This window comes from Pundamilia nyererei, unplaced genomic scaffold (genome assembly GCF_000239375.1).
Source record: "Pundamilia nyererei isolate P.nyererei 1_Seehausen unplaced genomic scaffold, PunNye1.0 scaffold00235, whole genome shotgun sequence".
Lineage (NCBI taxonomy): Eukaryota > Metazoa > Chordata > Actinopteri > Cichliformes > Cichlidae > Pundamilia > Pundamilia nyererei.
The window spans coordinates 163,606-186,020 of record NW_005187636.1 but is presented as its reverse complement, the minus strand read 5'-3'; the positions used below and the strand labels follow the sequence as shown (position 1 = coordinate 186,020).

At 39.6% G+C, this 22,415-nt stretch overlaps 1 protein-coding gene across 1 annotated transcript; it reads left to right on the top strand.

Moving 5' to 3' along the window:
• The first annotated feature begins 1,543 nt into the window (after positions 1–1,543).
• On the top strand, positions 1,544–22,183 carry ankrd52a (ankyrin repeat domain 52a). The gene is made up of 28 exons (XM_005748996.1): positions 1,544–1,722; positions 2,345–2,428; positions 2,519–2,597; positions 2,795–2,865; positions 3,071–3,271; positions 3,352–3,439; positions 3,568–3,710; positions 3,876–4,088; positions 4,577–4,655; positions 4,774–4,888; positions 5,065–5,147; positions 5,259–5,376; positions 5,511–5,579; positions 5,696–5,836; positions 6,969–7,031; positions 7,169–7,280; positions 7,459–7,530; positions 7,628–7,829; positions 7,952–8,039; positions 8,178–8,295; positions 8,997–9,216; positions 9,322–9,409; positions 9,488–9,571; positions 10,060–10,205; positions 10,346–10,428; positions 10,608–10,690; positions 11,069–11,160; positions 12,160–22,183. The coding sequence occupies exons 1-28, from the start codon at positions 1,696–1,698 to the stop codon at positions 12,429–12,431; spliced, it is 3,234 nt and encodes a 1,077-aa protein (XP_005749053.1). The 5' UTR covers positions 1,544–1,695; the 3' UTR covers positions 12,432–22,183.
• The last annotated feature ends 232 nt before the right edge of the window (positions 22,184–22,415 follow it).

The window sequence follows — 22,415 nt, the reverse complement described above, 5'->3', positions numbered from 1 at the left end:
ATACTAAACTATACTATACTAAACTATACTAAAATATATATATATGAATATATATATATATTATATATATTTAAATATCCTGAACAAAATGCCGTGAGACTGTATAAACAGGGTTCAAGTGTTTGTTTGTTGTGTGTGGTAGGAGTGGCAGATGGGATGAAGGTGGGGGTGGGGTTCTGAGATCTTTCTTTTTTGCATTGGTGATGGACAGGTTGACAGATGAGGTCAGGGAGGAATCTCCAGTCTTCCGTGGAATATGTTGTTTGTGGAAGACATCTGTAGTCTGAGTAGGAAGCGGATGGAGAGTAGCACTGGAGAGAATGAAAGTCAGTAGAAGACAGAACACAGTGTGTGAATGCGATAGAGACAGTAACAGTGAAGCTGCAAGGAACAGAGGCAGTGAAGGCGAGAACGATAACAGAGGGGAGATAGATCACGTTTAAAAACAAAGGTCCTCAAGCTAAATAAAAAATAACAGTCAATAATTTCTAGGCTTATTTTACTGTTTACCATTGTAGCCTTTTTTTCTTTTTCTTTTTTTGCTGTCGCTTTATCAACTCACTATAACAAATAAAAAGAATAAAAACAGAGTGACAACTCATGAAAAAAAAAGTAGCAGTGGATCATTTATTACTAAAGAACACTTTGTTCCACAACAGTAACTGGTGTTATAGGGGACGAATATCCAGCAAATCTGGATATTTAACTTGATCTTAATTATTACACCCAAGGCCTACATTACTTTTTTTTATCTGTGATTTTTCACTTCAGTTTCACTCTCACACATGGAAATGGAAATGTCTTACTTTTTATTGGCTCTAGTTTTACAAAAAGTAGAACTCCCTTTAACTGAAATGGAGATTTGCATGGATATGGCTCTGCAGTGACAGCCAAAAGCCAGTTAGCGGGTAGAACAATATGATGGAATTAATGTTTTAAGTTATAGTGATAGAAAAGGGAATACATGACTAATCAATGCGATAAAGTGTTATTGTATTTAACCTGTAACCACCACAGATGGTGTTTTGGGGGGTTTTCTTCAACCGTTGAATAAAAAATCCCCCAAACCCCCCAAAATAGAACACTTTTACCATCCATAATTCAAAATTTTGGGATAATATCTCAAAATGTCAGGTTATTTATTTATCATAAAGAGTTGGCTACTATTTCAAAATAACTCACAATTGAGAAATTTACTTTAAATTTTGAGTTCTTAAGTCAAAAGTTTGAAATAACCTGAAATTAGTGGAACTTTTTTGTTTTTCAGTGGTTGGATTTTTTTTTTCTTTTGTCATGCAGAGCTAAGTCGAAATTTCGACTTACTGAATAAGTTAACCGAAATTTTAACTTGTAGGTTCCAAGTTTAAAAACATTTTTTTTCGGTGGCAGAATCAAGTTTCCATGCCACAGACGTCACACCGCCGGGCTGTTTTACCGTTCTTTTGCCGCACGGTGTCGCCATTTTACCCGAGGAGACGAAAACAGACCGCCACGCCTGTAGGCGGACCCGCACAGTCGTAGCCAGTATCAGCAGACCAGACACTGGATACAGACAACAACAGTGACAGACCGAGACCGTATTTCTGTTTGCAATCAGCTATGGGTGTAGTCTAAGAAGAGGACACAGTAGCGCACCACAATATACCTCGAAGTTTTATCCTCATGAAGGAGCTCCGTCCTGGCTGAGTTTGGGAGATGGGAGTACTCAATATTGCAGACCAGGTACGCTGGAAGAAAGCGCTCCGAATTTGTGCTGTGGCGCAGTCTATTTGCTGGGAGAGACTCTGCTCTTGTGCGCAACATACTACGTCTTCTCCGCCGAACGGCTTGCTTTCATTATTAGCTCGCGGCGGGTGCATGCATATTTAGCCGGATATTCGCATGGTAATGGTATTATTTGAAAAGATTAGCAATCTTCGTCTTTTAAATGTTAATCTGTGAGGGTTTTTCTGTTTTATTTTTTTATTTTTTTGATGGTGTAGTTTAGGCCCTGGTCTGGGTCAGGGCCAGCTCTGTTGCAGAATTAGCTAACAGAAGCCATTTGGCTAGCTGACGTAAGTAAAAATGGCCTATAGGCCTCAGCCAAAGGCTTGGTGTATCTGCTGGAAGCAAACAAGAAACCCATTCAGTTACACACAGTAAAAGTATTCAGTGAAACATTTAATGTCACGAGAGTACATTTAACCTCTCCACTGCGCAGTTGACGGCTTTAACGATGGTTTAACCTCCTCAGATGAGACGTAGATGATGTGTGATGGTCGTATAAGAGTCAGCGCTCCGGCTGCACGTAATTTTTTGCAACGTTATTTTTTGCGGTAATTTGACTGATGTTCCTGTATTGCAGCCTCCTCTGGTCCAGGCCATCTTCAGTCGCAATGCTGAAGAAGTTCAACTATTATTGCACAAAAAGGAGGATGTCAATGCACTGGTATGAAGCAGATTCAGTTACCATGATCATGATTTTGAAGGACGTTACCCCCAAAAAAATACCTTTTAATTTTTTCCCCCCGCATATCAGGACCAAGAGCGTCGTACGCCACTTCATGCTGCTGCCTGTGTGGGAGACGTCCATATAATGGACCTCCTCATTGAATCAGGTGACTGAATTGCGTCCATCTATCTGTGCATTAAGTATTGGTCCCCTCTGTTAGCAAGTAATCCTAACACCTGATCATTGTTCCACAAAAATAAGCTTGCTCATTCTTGGTTCACTCGACCTCTGTATCACCTGAAATATAATTAAAATCTACTATGTAATATAGTATGTAATAGTGTTTCTGTTTCTGTATCACAGGTGCCAGTGTAAATGCTAAAGACCATATATGGTTGACCCCCTTGCACAGGGCAGCTGCTTCCAGGAATGACGTAAGCAATGTATTTCCTTTTTTTTGTTTAAGACTGATGATTTCCCAGTCAGATGACCTCATCATCTAAGTCTTTTATGTATTAATTTACAGAGATTATAATTCTTATTTAGACTTACACACTCATGAACTGCACTAAATTAAATGTGGGAAGCTGCAGATGTGATATGCACCTTAAGCTGTGGTGATTGCTTCCCTCTTCCCAGAGGGCAGTGGGTCTGCTGCTGAGGCGCGGAGCTGACGCAAATGCACGTGACAAGTTCTGGCAGACGCCTCTGCATGTGGCTGCTGCCAACCGTGCCTCGCGCTGCGCAGAGGCCCTGCTGACCCAGCTGAGCAACGTGAACATGGCAGATCGCAGTGGCAGGACTGCCCTGCACCATGCGGCGCAGAGTGGTTTCCAGGAGGTGAGGCTTAAGTGATTTGCTTTGTTTTTGAAGGACGTAGTGTTTTCTTTGCAATAAAGTTCCTTCAATTTGTCTTGCAGATGGTTAAGCTGCTGCTGAACAAAGGGTCCAACCTGAGTGCCATCGATAAGAAGGAGAGACAGCCTATCCACTGTGCTGCTTACCTGGGTAAGCAAGTTTTACTTTTCTTGCCAAATAGCACTTACAGGAATGATGACAAGTGCCGGCCTGGGCTTTTAATCTGTTGAAATAAGTAGAACTTGTAATGAATTGTGTCTTTCTTGTATTATCCACAGGGCATCTAGAGGTTGTGAAGTTACTGGTGTCGCGCAGTGCTGACAAGAGCTGCAAGGACAAACAGGGCTACACACCTCTCCATGCTGCTGCTGCAAGTGGTCACATTGAAATTGTAAAGTACCTGCTTAGGATGGGGGCAGATGTGAGTAACTATGCAAGAAATATTTACCTTTAGAAAAGCCAAAGTAGTCTTCCCTCATGTCTGGTTTATAAATTGTGAGCGTCTGAGAGCAGCTCAGGGTGCACTTTATTTATTTTTCAGGCTTTTGGCACATTCTGATGTCGTTTTGTTCTGTTTTATTGTCAGATTGATGAGCCCAATGGCTTTGGAAACACTGCGCTTCATGTGGCTTGCTACATGGGGCAAGAAGCTGTGGCTACAGAGCTGGTGAACCATGGAGCTAATGTTAACCAACCCAACAAGTGTGGCTACACCCCTCTGCACCTGGCTGCCGTCTCCACCAACGGTGCCCTCTGTCTGGAGTTGCTGGTCAACAATGGGGCAGATGTCAACCAGCAGGTAGCTGTTTTGGTTCTTCTTCTTGTTTACTTTATTTCACTGCTTCTGAAAGTAGTGAAACTCCACATTTTTATTTAGGGCAGCTTTGCAAGAGTCAGAGTTGGAATAGTTGTAGATGGGTTGATCAGATTATTCGATCCTTTGGCCATTCTGACAACATATACAAATATTAAGAAAAAAAAGAACCAAACGAAATCCAGGTCCCAAGGTTTCATTTACCATTTATGATTTCTCAGTTTCTAGTTTACAGTGCCTTAATAAGAATATTACTGCACATTTTTGTTGAAGAAAATTATCAAACGAAAATCTATAGGTGCCTTTATCCTAGTGCCAGAGTACACCGGCCCAGGTTTAAGTCTGGGCTGTCTTCCCTCTTTCTCTCTTGCTCTCTACTTTTCTGTCTATCTTCACTGCTCCACTATCTAAAAAGGCAAAAATGCCCCCCATGCATAAGATCTACCCTGAAATGTGATTGTTACCCCCTGCAGAGCAAAGAAGGGAAGAGCCCCCTGCACATGGCAGCCATTCACGGACGCTTTACACGCTCTCAGATCCTCATCCAAAATGGTAACACAGAGTGTCCTGTCTCATATTTATTTTTATTTTATTATAAGATCATGTCACTGTCTCTTTCTCTTCTGTTAATGGGTCTTTGATTTACTCCCTGTACTCTGATTTCCGTCAGGTGGGGAAATTGATTGTGTGGATAAGTATGGCAATACCCCTCTCCACGTTGCTGCTAAGTACGGCCATGAACTGCTGATCAGCACTCTGATGACCAACGGAGCAGACACGGCCAGGTATCAGACAACTTTAAGTGGTGTTGCTGATGTAGTAATGCTACTGTGAGGTTATAGAAATGGTTTAAAGCATAGCCCAATATGAGGGTGCATTAAAGTTTATGTTTCACGATGTAAGACGCTTGGTTGTAAGTAGATGCATTTGTACCATCGACTGTTTTGTTTCTTCTTTGCAGACGTGGGATCCATGGAATGTTCCCCTTGCACTTAGCTGTGCTGTACGGGTTTTCAGACTGTTGTCGCAAGTTACTCTCCTCAGGTTTGTTTAATAAATGTGTGCACTCTTCTTTACACTAATCCCTTACCATCTGTGTCTGTGTATTACTTTGAGATAGTTGTTACCTCCAGCTGTTTGCTCATTGCCCCACAGGTCAGCTGTATAGTATAGTTTCATCTATGAGTAAAGAGCATGTACTATCAGCTGGGTTTGACATAAACACCCCTGACAACTTTGGGAGGACCTGTCTACACGCTGCTGCCTCTGGAGGGTGAGATGCAGAATCTGGTTTAACACTAAAATATTAAAATGAGCAGAAATGTTGCACATGCATTACATTAAATTGTTTACTTCCATTTCATTTATTCTCATGATCTTTTTTTTGTTTGTTTGTTTTTTTTCCAGAAATGTTGAATGTCTGAACTTGCTTTTAAGTAGCGGTACCGACTTGAATAAGAGGGACATAATGGGAAGGTGAGTCCTGCTCATCTTGTTTAGGTGTCATCTGGTTTTAAACAGCATCCGAGTATCATGTCCTGCATACTCAACACAGGTTAGAATTCAAAGTGAGGACTTTTTTCTGTCTGCAGGACACCGTTGCACTATGCGGCTGCTAATGGGAGGTACCAGTGCACTGTGACCCTGGTGAGCGCTGGCGCTGAGGTCAACGAGCCTGACCAGACAGGCTGTACTCCCCTGCACTATTCTGCTGCCTCTCAAGCCTTCAGCAGGTTAGACACTTGTTAATCTCCTTCTCTCTGTTTTCTGTTTGAAAAGACAGAGTCAATACAAGCTACCAAATTCAGCCCAAGTCAAAAAGTCAACTGTTATTTTAGAAAAATGGCTGGCTGATTTTAAAAACTTGTAATATAGATACGTTATTTTGCCTCTCATCCAAAAGCAGGGGTCTCAAACTTAAATGAGCTGTAGGCTACTGCTGGCACTGTCATCTCATGTGAGGGCCACTTTACTAACTACCAAATAAACAAATTGGTACTCTCTTTCTGGCCTTACACATGGCAGCACTTCTGCTATAACTTTGTTTGTATTTAACAAAATAAAAGCACAGACCGAAGTGTACACGTTAGTTTTTGACTGCTAGTGAAAATTTTTTCTTTACAAATAACTTTTTCACTGGACTAAACACAGCCAATCCCTCAACATGTTTGTACATTCTGCTCATATTGCCTTCATATTAAAATTTTTTTTTTTGCTTTTTAAAGAACTTATTTTAACATTGCACTTAACTTCAAACAAATCCTCCCTAACAAAAAAAAGTAACTTCAAGGGCCAAACTGCATTATGTTTTTTCACGTGGGCCACAAGTTTGAGACCCCAGTCCAAGAAGCTTCTTCAGTTCTCAAACATGTGATGGTTGTTTTAGGTATTTGGGTGTTCTAAAACAGCAGCTCACACTTTGATGCAAGGTGTGAGATGGAGTTGAAATGCCTGGGAAGGCTTCTCAAAACTGTATCATAAGTGGTGTTATAATCCACCACCTCTAAACGATGGTTGTTCACAGTGGATGTGGTCCCTCGTTTACTCCTCTTTCAAACCAGCTGTCTTCACGGTCCTACACCCTTTAAATGCAGGTGTATACTTGTTGAGGTGGATCTGGTATTTTGTGCCATGTGTTTGTGGAAGAATTATTTTGTTTCTCCATGTTAAGGTCTGAGCACTACTCACAGCAGACACTACGTTTTCCTCTGTATCGGATAAACTGTTCTCGCCAGCCTATACAGACAAATATGACTCTATATATGACCCATATGAACCATCAAGTTTGAGAAGTTAAGTTTTAACCACGTCACAGCATAATTTAGGAAAGTTTGACTAAATGGAAGCATTTCTTGTTTGTTTCAGAGTTGATCGTCATTTTTCTGGGAGCCATCAGAATGATGAGGACGAGGCAAAGGAGTCATACTTGTATGTTCTGTTTTTTTTTTTTTTTTTTGTTTGTTTTTTTTTTTTGTTTTTTTCTTTCCTTGCCCTTACCGGTTTGTTTTTGGGCAATTTCCTTTTTTTTTTTTTTTTTTTTTTTTTTCTTCTTCTTCTAATAACAGCTGCTTGGAGCATCTTTTGGACAATGGTGCTGATCCATCAATGGTGAATTCAAAGGGTTACAGTGCTGTTCACTATGCAGCTTACCATGGCAACAAACAGAATCTGGAGCTGGTGAGTTTCCTGTTTTGAACTCACCAAATAACTTGGCCCATAGATTAATCAGTCATCTCACACGTTTTGCATCAGGTTGGGGATTAGTTCATGAGGCTAATGACAATTTATGTAACATTTTCTTTTACTAGTTTCTTTCCTAAATTACACAACATCAATTCTTCTTCCTTGCTTTCAGCTCTTGGAGATGTCCTTTAATGCACTAGGAGACATAGAGAGCAGCATTCCAGTCAGTCCACTGCATCTTGCTGTAAGTGTTGCACTCACTTGCAGTCACTTCTGCTCGTCTTCAGCTTCATAATCTTAACTAAATGCAAAATTGTGACTACCTTCCTCTGCTCGTTCAGGCTGATAAGGGCCACTGGCAGGCTTTGCGTGTGCTCACAGAGACAGCAGCATATGTGGACATGCAGGACGCTGCAGGCCGTTCTGTACTCTACTTGGCTGCACAGAAAGGCTACGCACGCTGTGTGGAGGTGCTATTGGCCCAGGGGGCTTCCTGTCTCCTCAATGACAACCGCCTAATGTGGACTCCAATTCATGTTTCAGGTATCTGAGCTGGAAGATTTCTTGATACAGCAATGTTTGTGATTCTTTCCCACAAGTCGATTTTGTGTTTCGTTTTTGTTTTTACCCTTGTAATTGTTCTTTTGTATCTTATTACATTCCAGCTGTGAATGGACACTCTGACTGCCTGCGCATGATGATTGATTATGGGGAGGAGGGAGATCTCACTAACATGGCAGACAAATTTGGCCAGTGAGTTGTTTTATATTTTTATTTTATTTTTATTTATTTTTTCATTCAGCTTCAAAAAACTTTTAATGCTTAAAGCTAACTTGACGAGTGAACATCCAGTGCTAAAGTGTATTTTTTGTTGCTTTTGTCCCCATCCAGGACCCCTCTGATGCTGGCTGTTCTCGGAGGACACACTGACTGTGTCCACTTCCTGCTAGAGAAGGGTGCCCTGCCAGATGCCAAGGACAAGAGAGGCAGCACAGCTTTGCACAGAGGGGTAGGTCAAAGAAACAACAGTTAACCTAGCATGCATGTCTTTGGACTGTGACAGAAAGCTGGAATACTCCTAAATGCCATCTCTGTTTGAAATATAGTAATTTAAATGTTGCCATTAAACTTGGAAGTTGTTATTAACAAACATAAACAATATTGTAACTGTAAAGCTGGTTTTTAACATGTGCCCCTGTTTGAAAATTCTAATGACAATGACAATGCCAGGTGCATCTTTCTGGTCCTGTTTCAGCTCTTTGATGGATTTTCTCCCTATTTTTTTTTTCTTTTTCCAGTTGTAAAATTGTCATCAAATGTTTTATAAACTGGACACTACTCAGATGCACAAAGTTTTCACCTGTTAGTCCTATGCAAATGCATGTTGCTGCAAAAATACCCAAATGCATGTTAGATTGTGTTGTCTTTGGCATTTTTAATTTTATTTTTTTAAAGAAAAAACAAAAAACAAAACTTGGTCACGTACAAGCACTGAACTAAAAATGAATGGAAAAAGCAGCCAGTATCCAAACAAAACTTTGAAAGACCTTTGGAAAGCCTGGAGAACTATACTATCGTTCAAGACCACTTTAGAAAAAGTCTGGCTCCTTGGAAGTAAAATGTAAAGGGGGAAAACAAAAAAAGTAATATTCTGAATTCAGTTTTTGACATTGAAGTTTAGCTCATTCCCCATTGTTTTTTGTTGCACAGGCTGTGTTGGGTCATGATGAGTGTGTGACAGCCCTGCTGGAGCACAAAGCTTCTGCTTTATGTCGGGACACCAAGGGTAGGACACCGCTGCACTATGCTGCATCCAGAGGCCACACAAAGATCCTGGCCAGTCTGGTGCAGGCCGCCATGGAAACAGACCCACAAGATAAATTGCTGGACAACAAACAACACACCCCATTACACTGGGCTGCTTACAAAGGTTTGCTCAGTTTAATGCCTAATCCCCAAACATTAATGTTACACATAATCACTGTCACATCTGTTGTCTCTAATGTTAAATGTGTGTTTGTGTGTTTGTTCTCAGGGCATGAAGACTGTTTGGAGGTTTTACTTGAATATAAAACATTTATCCATGAAGAGGGAAACCCTTTCACCCCCCTGCACTGTGCTCTGTGAGTATCTTGGTCTGGAAAAACGAATTACCTTTAGATAACATTAACTTTTCATTAACATGGTTTTCTTGCTGATAGGATGAATGGCCACTGCGGTGCTGCAGAAAGACTGCTGGAAACCTCTGGGGTCCACATGATTAACACCAGAGATGCCAAAGGAAGGTGAGGCTGCAGAATGAAAAGTACTTTATCAGGTTTTTAGGAATAAATTTGTTCAATTTAGAAAAAAAACCAAAAACCTGGGACTTTTAGACTATGCAAAAGATGACCAATGTGGAGCAATTGTGGTTACCAAATTGTGGTTATTGTTGGGGTTTCCTGCTTGTAGGGGTACCTTACAGTACAAAGCACCTTGAGGCAACTGTTGTTGTGATTTAGTGTGATTTTGGCTATAAACAAAAATATAGGGATAGGATGTGGAGTTAAATGGTACATAGTTTATAAATGGGCAAACATTTTCCCACATTCTCGACTGGGAGGTCTTGGTGGAATATCCAAAACAGATCTTTAATAAAGGGGGCGTAAAAGACATTTTAAAAAGACGTACAGCAGCCTGGTCCTGTTTGACCGCAAAGAGCTGGACAGGAAAGTTGGTTCATCAGCACAGACATTTAACAGGGTTTGGTTTGTTTTGTTTCCTGTCTCTATAGGACCCCACTGCATGCTGCTGCATTTGCTGAGGATGTCGCAGGACTTCAGCTTGTGCTTCGTCATGGAGCAGACATCAATGCAGTGGACAAAAGTGGACGCTCTGCTCTGATGGTAGCAGCTGACAAGGGACACAGCGGCACCGTGGGTAAGTACTACAACTGTTACTTATGTGGGATTTAGTTTTTGTTGCAGAATGTGAAACATTTCTATAACAATAAAAAAAGAAAAATGCAAATTAGTGCAACAAAAAAACAAAAACAAATTTTGTGTCTTGGTGTTGTCCAGCCATCCTCCTTCACCGGGCCAAGGCTGACCTGACACTGCTGGACGAGAATAGGAACACTGCCCTGCACTTGGCCTGCAGCAAGGTACACATTAGTTTTTCACAAGATCCTCAAATCACAGGATTCTCTAAGGAATATCTTTCTGTTGACATTATTATTATTATTATTATTATTATTATTATTATTATTATTATTATTATTGTTATTGTTATTATTTTATTTATTTATTAATTTATTTTATGGTCATTTGTTTTATTCCTCAGGCTCATGAGATGTGCGCCCTGCTGATTTTGGGCGAGATCCACAGTCCCACTCTGATAAATGCCACCAACAGTGCTCTGCAAATGTGAGAACTTGGCAACATTTTAAACCAACAATAGATTTTTTTTGTATATGTGGAATTAGACTGACACCCACAACATGCTGCATAGTCCATGTTTTTTCTAATGTGATTTTTTTTCTCCCTTTCAACTGTAAAGTGTTAATATATTACATTTTTCATGCAGGACTCTACTTAATTTAGATTAATTAATTTGTAGAATTTATCCCCTGTATTGTTAAGAAGATATTTTGCCATGTTGCAGTAACAGATGTACAGGAATTTAATTACTATCACTAGGATCTACATCTGAGCATTGGATTTAGGATGGATCTTTTATTGAATATCATGACTTGCATTTATTTATTTATTTATTTTCCCACACACTACCTTGTTTGTCCACAGGCCCCTCCATCTTGCAGCACGCAATGGCCTGGCTACGGTGGTGCAGGCACTGCTGAGTAGAGGAGCCACGGTGCTGGCTGTGGATGAGGAAGGTGAGCAACACCGAAATTGAGATTTTTCAGTTTGTTTCGTTTTTCTATAGATAAGAACACAAAAGGCAGTCCATTTTTAATCAGTTCATTTATTTTGTTAATCTTGCTACTGTTTGAGGGAAGTAATGTTGAAAGCAGATTTTAATAGGTCTGGTAAACAAACATGCATTGGCCACCAAATACTGCTACCATTATATTCAAATGTTCTTTTTGTTTTTAGCTCTATATTATTACTGAAACTTGTGATCTTTATTAATGGCACATGGGTTAAATATGCAGGCAGTGGAATGATATTAAAGCCATTACTTATTGGATTTTGGCCCTTTATGTGCAGGTAGCCAGCGGTGAAAGAAAAAGATCTATTACCTTAATAACCTAATGTGCAAAATGTCTCTTTCTTCAGATGTAAAACATTTCATTGTGTTCACTAACTAACACAGACTTTGCATACATGTGGCTGTGCAGGTAGTGAGCAGTGGCCTTTCAGTGCTCTGAGGGTCATTGTCCAAAGGCAGCTGCTTTTGCACTGGGTGTGCCTGTGATCTCATTTGTAGAGGGTTTTTTCTGAAGTGCTCATTATTGCTTAGTTACAAAAGCTTCCTTCTTCAGTGCTGGATGACAGTGACAGACAGGATCATTGTAGTCAATGTTGATGCAAGTTGATGCAAGTCCCACCCCTTGATTTTGATTGGCCACTGAGATGGAAGCAACAATGTATGAGGCGAGTGTTCAGAAGTTGAGCTATACTGAAGTGGTTTACCGATGCCCGTGGACAACAAACCATGTTCTGGAAGTGAGTCAGTAATAAGAGCTTTAAGAGGGGGAGCTGAGACAAACTAAGCAATTAGAATTAAGAAAATGTAGTATTTCTCTGAAATTGTACCACTGAGTTACTTTTTAATTGTTTAAATGTTTCATTAGTTAATTATCGGTAGTTCCAATATTGATTAGAAAATCTCTGACACATGATGCTCTAATGTGCATTTTGATGTGGAACAGGACACACCCCAGCTCTGGCCTGTGCTCCCAACAAGGACGTGGCTGACTGCCTGGCTCTGATCCTCTCTACCATGAAGCCTTTCCCCCAGCGGGACCCTTCCTCCTGCTCCTGCTCCTCTCCTACAGTCTCCCCCTCCCCGGGTCTCAACTTGTTGAAGCACTGCGGCATCACTGCCGCCTGCGCCCCGCTGCCCAGCAACGGCCTCCACAACGGCTACGTCAAAGACCGTCACGGTGCACCAGTTGGCCTCGACGGGTGTCTGTCTGAGTGAGGCCACACGGCCCTCTCAGTCAGCTGCTATCACCATCATCACCACCAGGGGGCGACTCCCTTTAAAATGGCCCAGAGGACCAGGAGAGCACCCACCCACATGTCTGTTTTCTGTGTATGTATGTGTTTGTGTGTCTGTGTGTGCGTGAGTGTTTGGTCTTCTCTTGAGGTGCAGTCAAACCTAATATGCAATTAGATCCCATTCCTCCATCTCCTAATAGTGCTTAATATGTAGAGGCACATTGCTCTACAAGGTCACTCAGATAAAGTGTGGCATTCAAAATAAACACTAGCAATCTGGCCATCTCTAAATCATTTAACCCTTTAAAATCATGTTGACATAGTTATATAACCAACATTTAAGAGCATGTCTTTATCCTCGACTGTATTTCGCTTCATATCACTCACTATAAAGAAAGTCATATCATGTTAAATCAGTTGCAGTGACCTTGTAGAGGAACATACAGCCTTCCCAAATTAATGATCAAAGAGTTTCTTTGTTTTTTATGGTAATTACTTTCTTTTTTTTTTCTTTTTAATTTTGTTTTTAAATTGTCCGTTAGCCTAGATTTTTATGAAGGAACCACACAAGGGAAAAATCTAAATTTAGCTTCAGAGTGCAATGCTTGTGTACTACAGTACAATCTGCAAATTTGGAAAAGGGTCACAAAGATGTTAATTCCATAGTGTACTTTAAATGTACGGCCTAGAATTGTTTGGCATTTTAAGATAATTTGGTAATGCTGCTGAATACATTGGCATGCTCTCCTTCCAAAGGAGAGCCATGCTCGGGTCAGCATCGTAACATCGATCTGTTCTTAATGCTGACTTCCTTTTTTTTAAAGATGCTAAATAAGTGTTTGTTAAGCTAGAATGTTTCTAAGCATATAAGTTATGACCAAAGTTGATCAACACTACTATGGCTATAAATTATTTATTTGAGATGAACTGTACTGTATAGAGAAAGACAATAGATCTCGATATACCTCGTCAACTCGTTTAGCAGCTGCTTCATCTTCACCCAGGGTCCGTAGGCCTAATGTTCTCTTTTTGTAGGACTAGAGAACTACTGTAGGATAGTGACTGACTGAGGCCTTGTTTATTCTAGATGAAGGCTTTACTAGTAATATCTGCCAACAACACCTCATCAAAGCATCATATATCTGAGCACATAAGTGAACAAGCCATTTCAATTTATTTCCCATCTCTTTAACAGTGTTTTTAAGGAAAAGATTTTAGAATCTGAATGACCTGATTGTTGAAAAGAGTGATCAATTTTGGGTTTTGGCGCTAATGATGTTTTTGCTCTTTGTGTTTCTGAAGTTGAACCGGCCATCAGCATTGCGGTTTTAACAAGCTCTCTCTAAAGGAGTATTTCTCGGAGCTGATGAACTAGTCTTAAGCATCTAATAGCTTATATGTCAACCGGTAAACGCTGATCAATTAGAACAGATTAAGGAGTATTGTCTGCTATTTTTATTGGGCAGTTTTCAAGCAATATTTTCTTTTGGCCTTCTTTTGTTTGGCGTTATTGAATAGACAATCACTGTCACAAGGGCTTTTGTTTCCCTGGAATGTGTTTTGATTTTTCTTTTTTTCTCGGGGGTTCGTTTTTTGGTTTTTTTTTAATATTTCATGGAAAAATAACCTAAAGACTAAACGAATGGCTCTGTGTGCCGGGCATTTTACTGTCAGTGTCAACACAAATGCACTGGATTGCCTTTATGGCATCTCATGAAATGCCTTTTTGACCCATGCCTTCCGTACGTAACACATCATTTCAGTTGGATTGCTTAATGGCAGAGAATGACGAGCCCTGAGACCAATCATGTCTCCACCAATTTGATTGGAACAGCATTAAACCACAGTATCTAGTGGGAATAAAACTGCCCGGCTTATCTTTGTGTCCCGGCATTATCAAAGACCAGGGAGTTTGAAATCCCTAATAGAATCAAATAGGGCTAAGAGGAAAAAGAGGGATCTTTGCTTAGGCCAATACCTGTTATTTAGATTTCAGGAATAGCAGAAATCCAAATATGTGCTTTTTTTGTGTTCATTTTTTTGTCTCTTCACCCCATTTTCTGGTACTAAGCATACTAAAGATGATTGTATCGGACCACTAGAGCTGTTTGTGACTTTTAGATGTTATACCTATGCTATTTTGTTGTTGTTTTTATTTTTAAAAACCATCGGCTGGTGGTTAAATTACACTGAGTCAGATTGTTTTCATTGGCGCGATAACTTCATATCCACAGGTAATGAAGTGGCACAATTGCACACGTTAGTTGACTGGATGAGAGATGAGGACCTAGGCTAGGCTATGTTGTTAAATACATCTTACAAAAACACTTTCGCATAATTGTATTTAACTTGGTTTTCTAAAACTGACAATAGTACACGTTAGGACAGTGATTTCTGAGTTAATGATTCATAGTTTGCATTTAATACAACCTCTATAACTGACTGAAATGACGCGAAACTAATTGGTGAACCCCAGCCTTCGTTCTCTTGATTAGTTTATAGTTTTCTCGAGAACCAATATAATATTACTGGGGATAGGTACATACTTTGTTGTAATCTCAGGATCTGTGCTGAAACAACAGGCAGAATTTATTAATCCAATCAGATCTCTGCAGGATTATTATGTCTACACTTTTCTTCTTGATGGGATGTTCCATAATTTAATTCCTTTTTAACCCCAATCCCACAGCACTTAATTAGATAGTCAAGCACGCACTTTAGTACATTCAGGTTCTAAGTGTGCAAAATAGAGCAGATGTAATGTATGTACTTATGTTTACATGCATGTGTAATGCTGCTGAAAACAGGAAAGAAGGGTTGTAAAAAGAAAAGCAAAGGCTGCAATGAAATTGTACTCCAACAATGCATTATTTAAAATAGGGGAAAAAAAGAAAGAAAAAAAAAAAGGTGTATTTTTGGGGACAGTGTCCACTGCCCGCTCACTTGAGTTATCGGTTTCTGGGTGCATGGCCCAGCAGCGTGATATGGTTACATTACCCAGCCTACTGCTGACGATAGACTCTGGTCTAAGTCACTTAAAGTCAGTCCAATGATTTTTAAACACCTCAGGCAGGCTCCTCAAAAACTGCATACTCTTTCTGCCATCAGTAGGTGCTGTCAGGCCAGCCTGTCCAGGCAGGGGTGTCCTTTTTTAATTTTTTTTTTTTTTTTTTTTTTGCTTGCCTCTTGTGATGTCCATATCTGACCAGTAAATGGAGCCATTGCCCCTTGCAACTATACAAGTCGTAACTGAATCCTTTTGTTTTATTACAGTGTTCTTATACATGCTTTTTTTTTCATTATTATTAGAATTATTATTTGTGTGTACCAGTAATAACTGAATGATTGTGCACGGAGCTAGATCACGATTTTGATATAGCAACGATTAAACAAATGGAGCATATACAATATATCTGGAGTCAGAAACGGAAAGCAATGAAAGGTCCACTTGTAGCAATAGCGCACGTGCGTGTGTAATAGTGTGCAGCACAAATATTGCACTGCCATCCATTTAGGCCAGTTTAGTAAATCAAAGCATAAATGCCAATGGAAGATTTAAATGCGGGTTAGATGTCATAATCTTTGGTCACAAAAAAAAAAAGGCCTGATTGCCAAAATGTGTTAAGGGGGGAAACCCCTCTTAGTAAAGCAGCAATGGATTTATGCATTCAAGCAGTTTACAGTCTGACCATCAAATCTGAGCCATGAATTTTCTGACTGAAATGAATGTAGGGTCAGTTTAGAGCAGGACAAATTGCTTTCTCCCGACTTTAAACTGTTGCTCTTCATTTGTCTTGCATAGATATGATTATACAGGTAGCATGTAGTAAAATGATTCTCTGCATATTATACTGTGTGTGTAGTAGTCTTCCTGCATCGAAAGTCTGGATATTTCTTTTGGCATCATCATTGGTGTATAGGCTTACTGTTGTGAAATATCACTTTTCTTTCTCTATACATATTGTGTGGAGTGTAGCCTACAAGGTAAACGGAGGACAGGAGTTCAGATGAATTCAACATTCATATTCATCCATTCCATTGAGATTGCCTTACAGTACAGTAAAACAAGAGGGACAAGAAGGTCTTCAGTAGATACGATCACACGTTAAATAGCCTATATTTGACAAAAAAAATGCACCTAAGCTACACCCATTTAGTGCCATAGAAACCTTGATTTGCCTTTAGACATTAATCACATTTACTCAGTCCGTAACATATTCAGACATAGGCAGGAGTATTATAAATTTTGTGTTTGGAGCTGCATGCTTTTCACCAGTTATATTAGTCAAAAGAAAAGCTATAAATATTTGCATGGGATATTCATACTTGAAACCAAGTATTCTGTTTGGGGAAAAAAAAAAATTGGTGTTGCTAGAAGTCTATTTTATAATTGGACATTTTTTGAAGAATATACTTAGTCCCTTTGGTATTGGCAAAGCAGTCCCTAGGTTTTGTGGTAAATAAGGTGGTTTGTAAAGTGTGTTACAAGGAGAAAAAAACAATTTTTGATGTCCAAAACTGCATGGTATAAATACAGAATAGAATTGATTTGCCTCAATGGATGTCTTGGTTCTTACTTGAAGTAAATTGCAAATTTCAATTCAACCCTCTGATCCACTGTTGAGCCTTTTGCCTTAAAAGCTATAAAAGAAAATGATACCTGGCAGTACCTGTTTAGTTGTCACCTTCAGAGTTATGCTGCTAGGTTGGATTGCTGAAAAAGAAAATTGGCTTTTTTTTTCTTCCTTCTTTTGTTTGGTCTTACAAAAATCTCTGGGTGTCAAGAAGCACACAAATAAATTGAGGTAGCACATAGCTCAAGGTTGCCATGGTGCAGAGATTGCTCGGAGTGGTTGGGATCTCGCCATATTTTCCACTGTGAATGAATTCAGAGTTCACTCGTAAACAATCGACTTTGGCTTATGTAATATCTAGAGCCAAACTACCGGGGTGGGGGGTGGGGGGAGAGCAGTGGTGTACCTCAGAAATATTCAGACAGAAAAGAAATTCTTGCTTGTACAGCTATGCTAACAAAGAGTTCAGATGTTTCGATCCATTTCGTTGTGAGTTGTGTAATTCTGCTTAAACCAGCCTAAATCAGATGTATCTACGCGGAAGTGTTTGATTAGTGTCAGTAGATGTCTCATGTTTCCTACCTTGCGAAGGGGCAGCCAACTGCACTTTGTACTTTTTATTGGACCTGCAGTTTTACCTCATCAGTGATCTTTTGTGTGACAATGCTGACATTTATCCTCTGTGATTTTGGGGGGGCGGGGCGTTCTTTTTTTTTTTCTTTTTTTTTTCTTTCTTTCTTTCTTTTTTTTCCTTCCTGATGCCAGTTGTGAAGATTTCTCTTGTAGTGTGAGTGACTTTTCAACATATGCATGTCGAACCTAAACATGCACAAGCCCTTTTATTCTTCTTTTTTTCCTTTTTGAATTGAAAACTGAACTGAAAAGCTTAGTTAACCCTGTTGCGACATGTTTCTCTTCATTACGATCAACCAATGACTCTGTTATCTGACGCAAGTCATGTGGAGCGAAGGGTAGAGTCTAAGTTAAGGTGGGAAATGAAGGTAGCTATAAAACTTTACCTCTGTAAGTCAGAACAATACAAGTTTTACATTATGACTAATGCTCGTTTGACCGCCTTCCCTGCCTGAACACTTGGTCATTAATTTCCCCCACCAATAAGACCTGTGTAATATTGAACACAGTGTTGGCATGGTGCCTTTTATTTGTTACTACCGAAAGGTACGGTCTTCCATTTGTATTTCCCAGAAGCCTTACATTGGGAAAGAGAAATTACACTGAACATACATGACTACAGTAGATGGGCTCATACTCCCACTGAGCATTATTACTTCAATCTAGTGTGATCCAAGTTAAAACGACAAAAACAAACAAAACACTCTAAAGAACTCCTACAGTTTTAGTCTGGATTTCACTATTTGCTCCCTTCGGGAGGCTGAATAACTTGCACAGTACTGATGCGATTTAGGGCACATCAAACATCAGATGGATGAGGATCAATAGTACGAAAGCACAAATCCAAAGAAGGCACCTCGGGGCTCAGCTGGCTCTCTCAACAATAAGAAGCGAAGGAGCCTATAGACCAAATTGAGGCAAAGAAGTGAGGAAAAACATCTAACTCTAGTGCAGGAAACATGAGGTTTGATTGTCAGTAACACATTAACTGTAGAAAGACCATTGCCTGGAATTTCAGAGCTTTCTTCTGATTGTTCTTCTCAACTCTTGGGTATTCGTTGACGGTTAGTAACTTCACAGTGCAGATTGTGAAACGATGCGGTACCTGAATTCAACATCAGACATAGGTAAACTGTTTGTTGTGACTGTGTTGCGATTTGATTGTGGAGATTGTTTTTTGTCTTTTATTTTTAGGCTAGACTGACTACAAGTAGGGTTGCAGTAGTAGCTGTGTGCAGTGTTAATAACAGTGTGATCATATTATAGGAGTGACGTAACATTTGTTGTCTTACTTCGACATTAAGGCATGGATCATCTTCTCTCAAGCTGACCTCGTTTGAAATGGAAGATAAAAGTGCAATAACCTTTTGTTTATCATTGCTTCCTCAGTTGGGAAAAAATATTTAATATGCCCTTTTTTTTTTTTTGTTAACACCAAAAGTCACTCATCTGTAGCAAATGAAGGATTTCAAGTGGTCCTCTTGTTTGTGATCAGAGAGGTGGCATTTGATTGTGGAGTGTGTGATATTCCATTCTTAAAACTGTGATCGACATACATCTTTAACAGCTGCCTGCTCAGACAAAGGACCCTGCACAAGTTGATAAATTTGAGTAGGAGCATTTTTTTTTCTTCTTTCTTATGGATGGACTTTGATGGTATTGTAGTTTGGACTTCTGGTTTAATAGCCGGTGTAGACATGTTCATTTGCATGTGTAGATGTGTATATGCATCCTTTCTTCCTCCTTGAATGAAATGTTTTCTCAAAAAAAACACAAAAAAAAACATATTTAGACCTGCTGTCGGCGATGTATGCGGATAAATGGAAATATGAAATGCCTTATATTTGTTTTCAATGTTAAGCATTAAGGGTTCTTACGTGTCCCTCCCTTTTCAGTGTGTAGCCTAAAGCTTGTACAGTTAAGAAACTCATGAGATTTATATCTACTGTATAGCCTGTGTGTTTTCAGAATTTGTTACTTGGAGGTCCTGTGATTGTGGTTTTAGAGAAACATTCCCCTTGAAAGTGCCGTTTGTTTTCACCAGCAAAAGATGTGTCTTTGGGGGGAAACATTTATTTACACGAAGGAAAACAAATGTTCGAAACACTTTCCAGTGTTTACCGTCGAACTGAATGACACAACGCATTCGTGCAGTTGAACCAAGGCAGCAATCTTCTGACGGAGCACCTTATCGACATGCTCCTTCTGTGAGCCCATAATAGAAGTAGTCTCTCACCAAGCTTGATTACTCTAAAGCAGAGCCATATCAAAGAATTTGCCCATTAGGAGCCCCCTTGAATGTGCTATTAGGAATAGCTTACTGTAGGAAAGGATGTATACTGCATGTTCTGTGACATTTTAGTAGTGGTTGTCCCTCTTTCTTTTTTGTTTCTCCGTGTTTTTATGTTTAGTCTGCTTCACTGTAGATGTTGCCACCTCATTGCAACTCACGAGCTATTAACAATCCTCTCACAACTGGACTTAAAGCAGGCGTTGATCTGCTGCTGATGCAGCCTTAAGTCATTGCGAGTTTTAAAAAGGTTTTAATTAACGCTAGATTAATGGGTTGCCTGTTTTGTTTTTGTTTTTTGAGTGGCTTATTATGGGGTAATGACAAAGGAGCTCTTATCATGAGTGGAAGGACTTTGAATCAGGTCATGTGATGAATTACAATCAAAGAGTTTCACAGTGCACCTTCATAGAAAGTTAAACAAAAAAAAAGTTGGCTTGTCCACCCAACATTCCAAAGTTGATTTAATTTTCCACAGTCCTGTCCCTCTGATTGAGAATTTTTATTTTTTTTCTCTTTGCTGGTGAATGAAGTGGGCGTGTGTGTCAACGACAGGGTTCCCTATTTAGCCTAACGCTGATTACCTCATTTACAAATCTGCAAATACACTATTCTACTGTGTGCAAAGGAGTCAATGCCATCACCAGCAGCGCGGTCTCGAGACCTGTGATGACAACAGGACCAATGAAGTTGAAATTAGTCAATTTTGAAATATGACCAGTCTGGGAATATAGGGTTAAGACACGATTCAGACATTTTTTTTTCTTCTTCTTTTTTTGTGTAAAGATGAATGAGCCTCTTAAGATTTCTTTAACTAGTACATCACCACAGCTGCTACCCCAGTCAATGCAGGAGCTGTCAGAAAGCTGCAGATACACTTTTGTTTTTTTTTTTGTTTTTAAATAGCCAAGTCAATATTCAAAGTTAAAATCAAACACTTGTTAAAACACAGCTCGTCAAACTCCAACTGGACTAGCAGCTGTTGGCACTAGCATGGTTCAGGAAGCCTGGTGTGTCACAATTGTTTAAGTGAACGATTGCGTTAGCGTCACTTGCTGTTTTTTCAGTAGCATTTCTCCTACCTCCTTGTTTTGCAGCCTTGAGTATTGTTCGTCTCTCCACCTGTTCTGACTTACAAAAAAAAAAAAAGTTTATTCACAGTGCGGGAATACAGATTTATCATAAGCAATGGTAGTTATACATAAAGTGTGCTTGGTTGTGCTGTATGTGTACTTGTCTATTTGACGTTTGGGAAAAAAAAATATTTATGAGAAGCATTTATACGACAAAATACCACTGGAATGTGAAGCCAGACAACGTTATGATGCAGATTATGATGATAGTCTATCCCCTTTAACATTCAGTGGCGAATGGTCAGAGGAATCATCTTTTTAAGAAAATGAATAACCATTGGCTTTATATTTTAACAGCATTTATTTCTTTGGTTTCCTCTTATACATATACTTTCCCTATCTAGCCCTATGCTATACAATATTTCAACGTTTACAGCTTCCTTTTGGGTCAGCCATTTATTTATTTATTTTCATTATTTTTATTTTTTCTCCCCCCTACAGTTGTAATGATATCACAGGTTGTCACAGGGATGATAGTAAGGTGTATTTGTAAATGTGGATGAGTTTGAGCCCCTCGAGCCGTATGCCTTTGAATCCATCTGTCCACTCTGTACCAAATTCTGCTACACAGCCGTCTTGTTTCCGCACTGCCCCAACATTTTACATCCAGTTTTGACTACAAAGGGGTACGGGACAAAGGTGAAAGGTTTGAGGTTTTTCAGACCAGGCCCCACCATCCCACCACCCTCACACCCACCCAACAGCTCACCCATGCCTACTCTAAAACAGGACCAGCCCAACTCCCCCACCCTTCCCCTCTCACCCACCGTCTCACCTTTAACCTCAAGCCATTCATTTTTCTGTTTTTGTTTTATTTTAATTTTTTTCGACAATGCAATCCTGAAAGCACTTTGCCTTGTTATTCCTTTGTGTGAACATGTGAATGATAATTTGTTACAGAAATGTTAAATATGTAAAAGATCATTCACTGTTTTGGAAAAACCTGCATCTGTCTTTCTGACGTTAAAAGGAAAAAAAAAAACAATTTAGTGACATTAAACCTGAATCTATTTTATAAAATGTTTGCTGCAGCCAATTGGTCTTGTCATTCAGTATTGTGGCTTAGGGTTGTTTGTGTTCAATAAAGTGCTATTGCTAAATATTTCTTGAGTCTGGAGTTATTTATGTTTTTCGTGTGTTGTGTTTTCTGCAGTGTCTTTCAAACTAGGAACCCAAGGAAAAAAAACATATAGCTGAGAAGACATTTTAAACCTTTTAATGTGTGTGTATGTGAGAATCTACTTGAGGCTTGAGGTTTCTCAACTCAAATGAGGAACTGACAAAGCAAAGAACTTGACTGTTTTTACCACCACTGTTAGCTCGCATTTTATAGT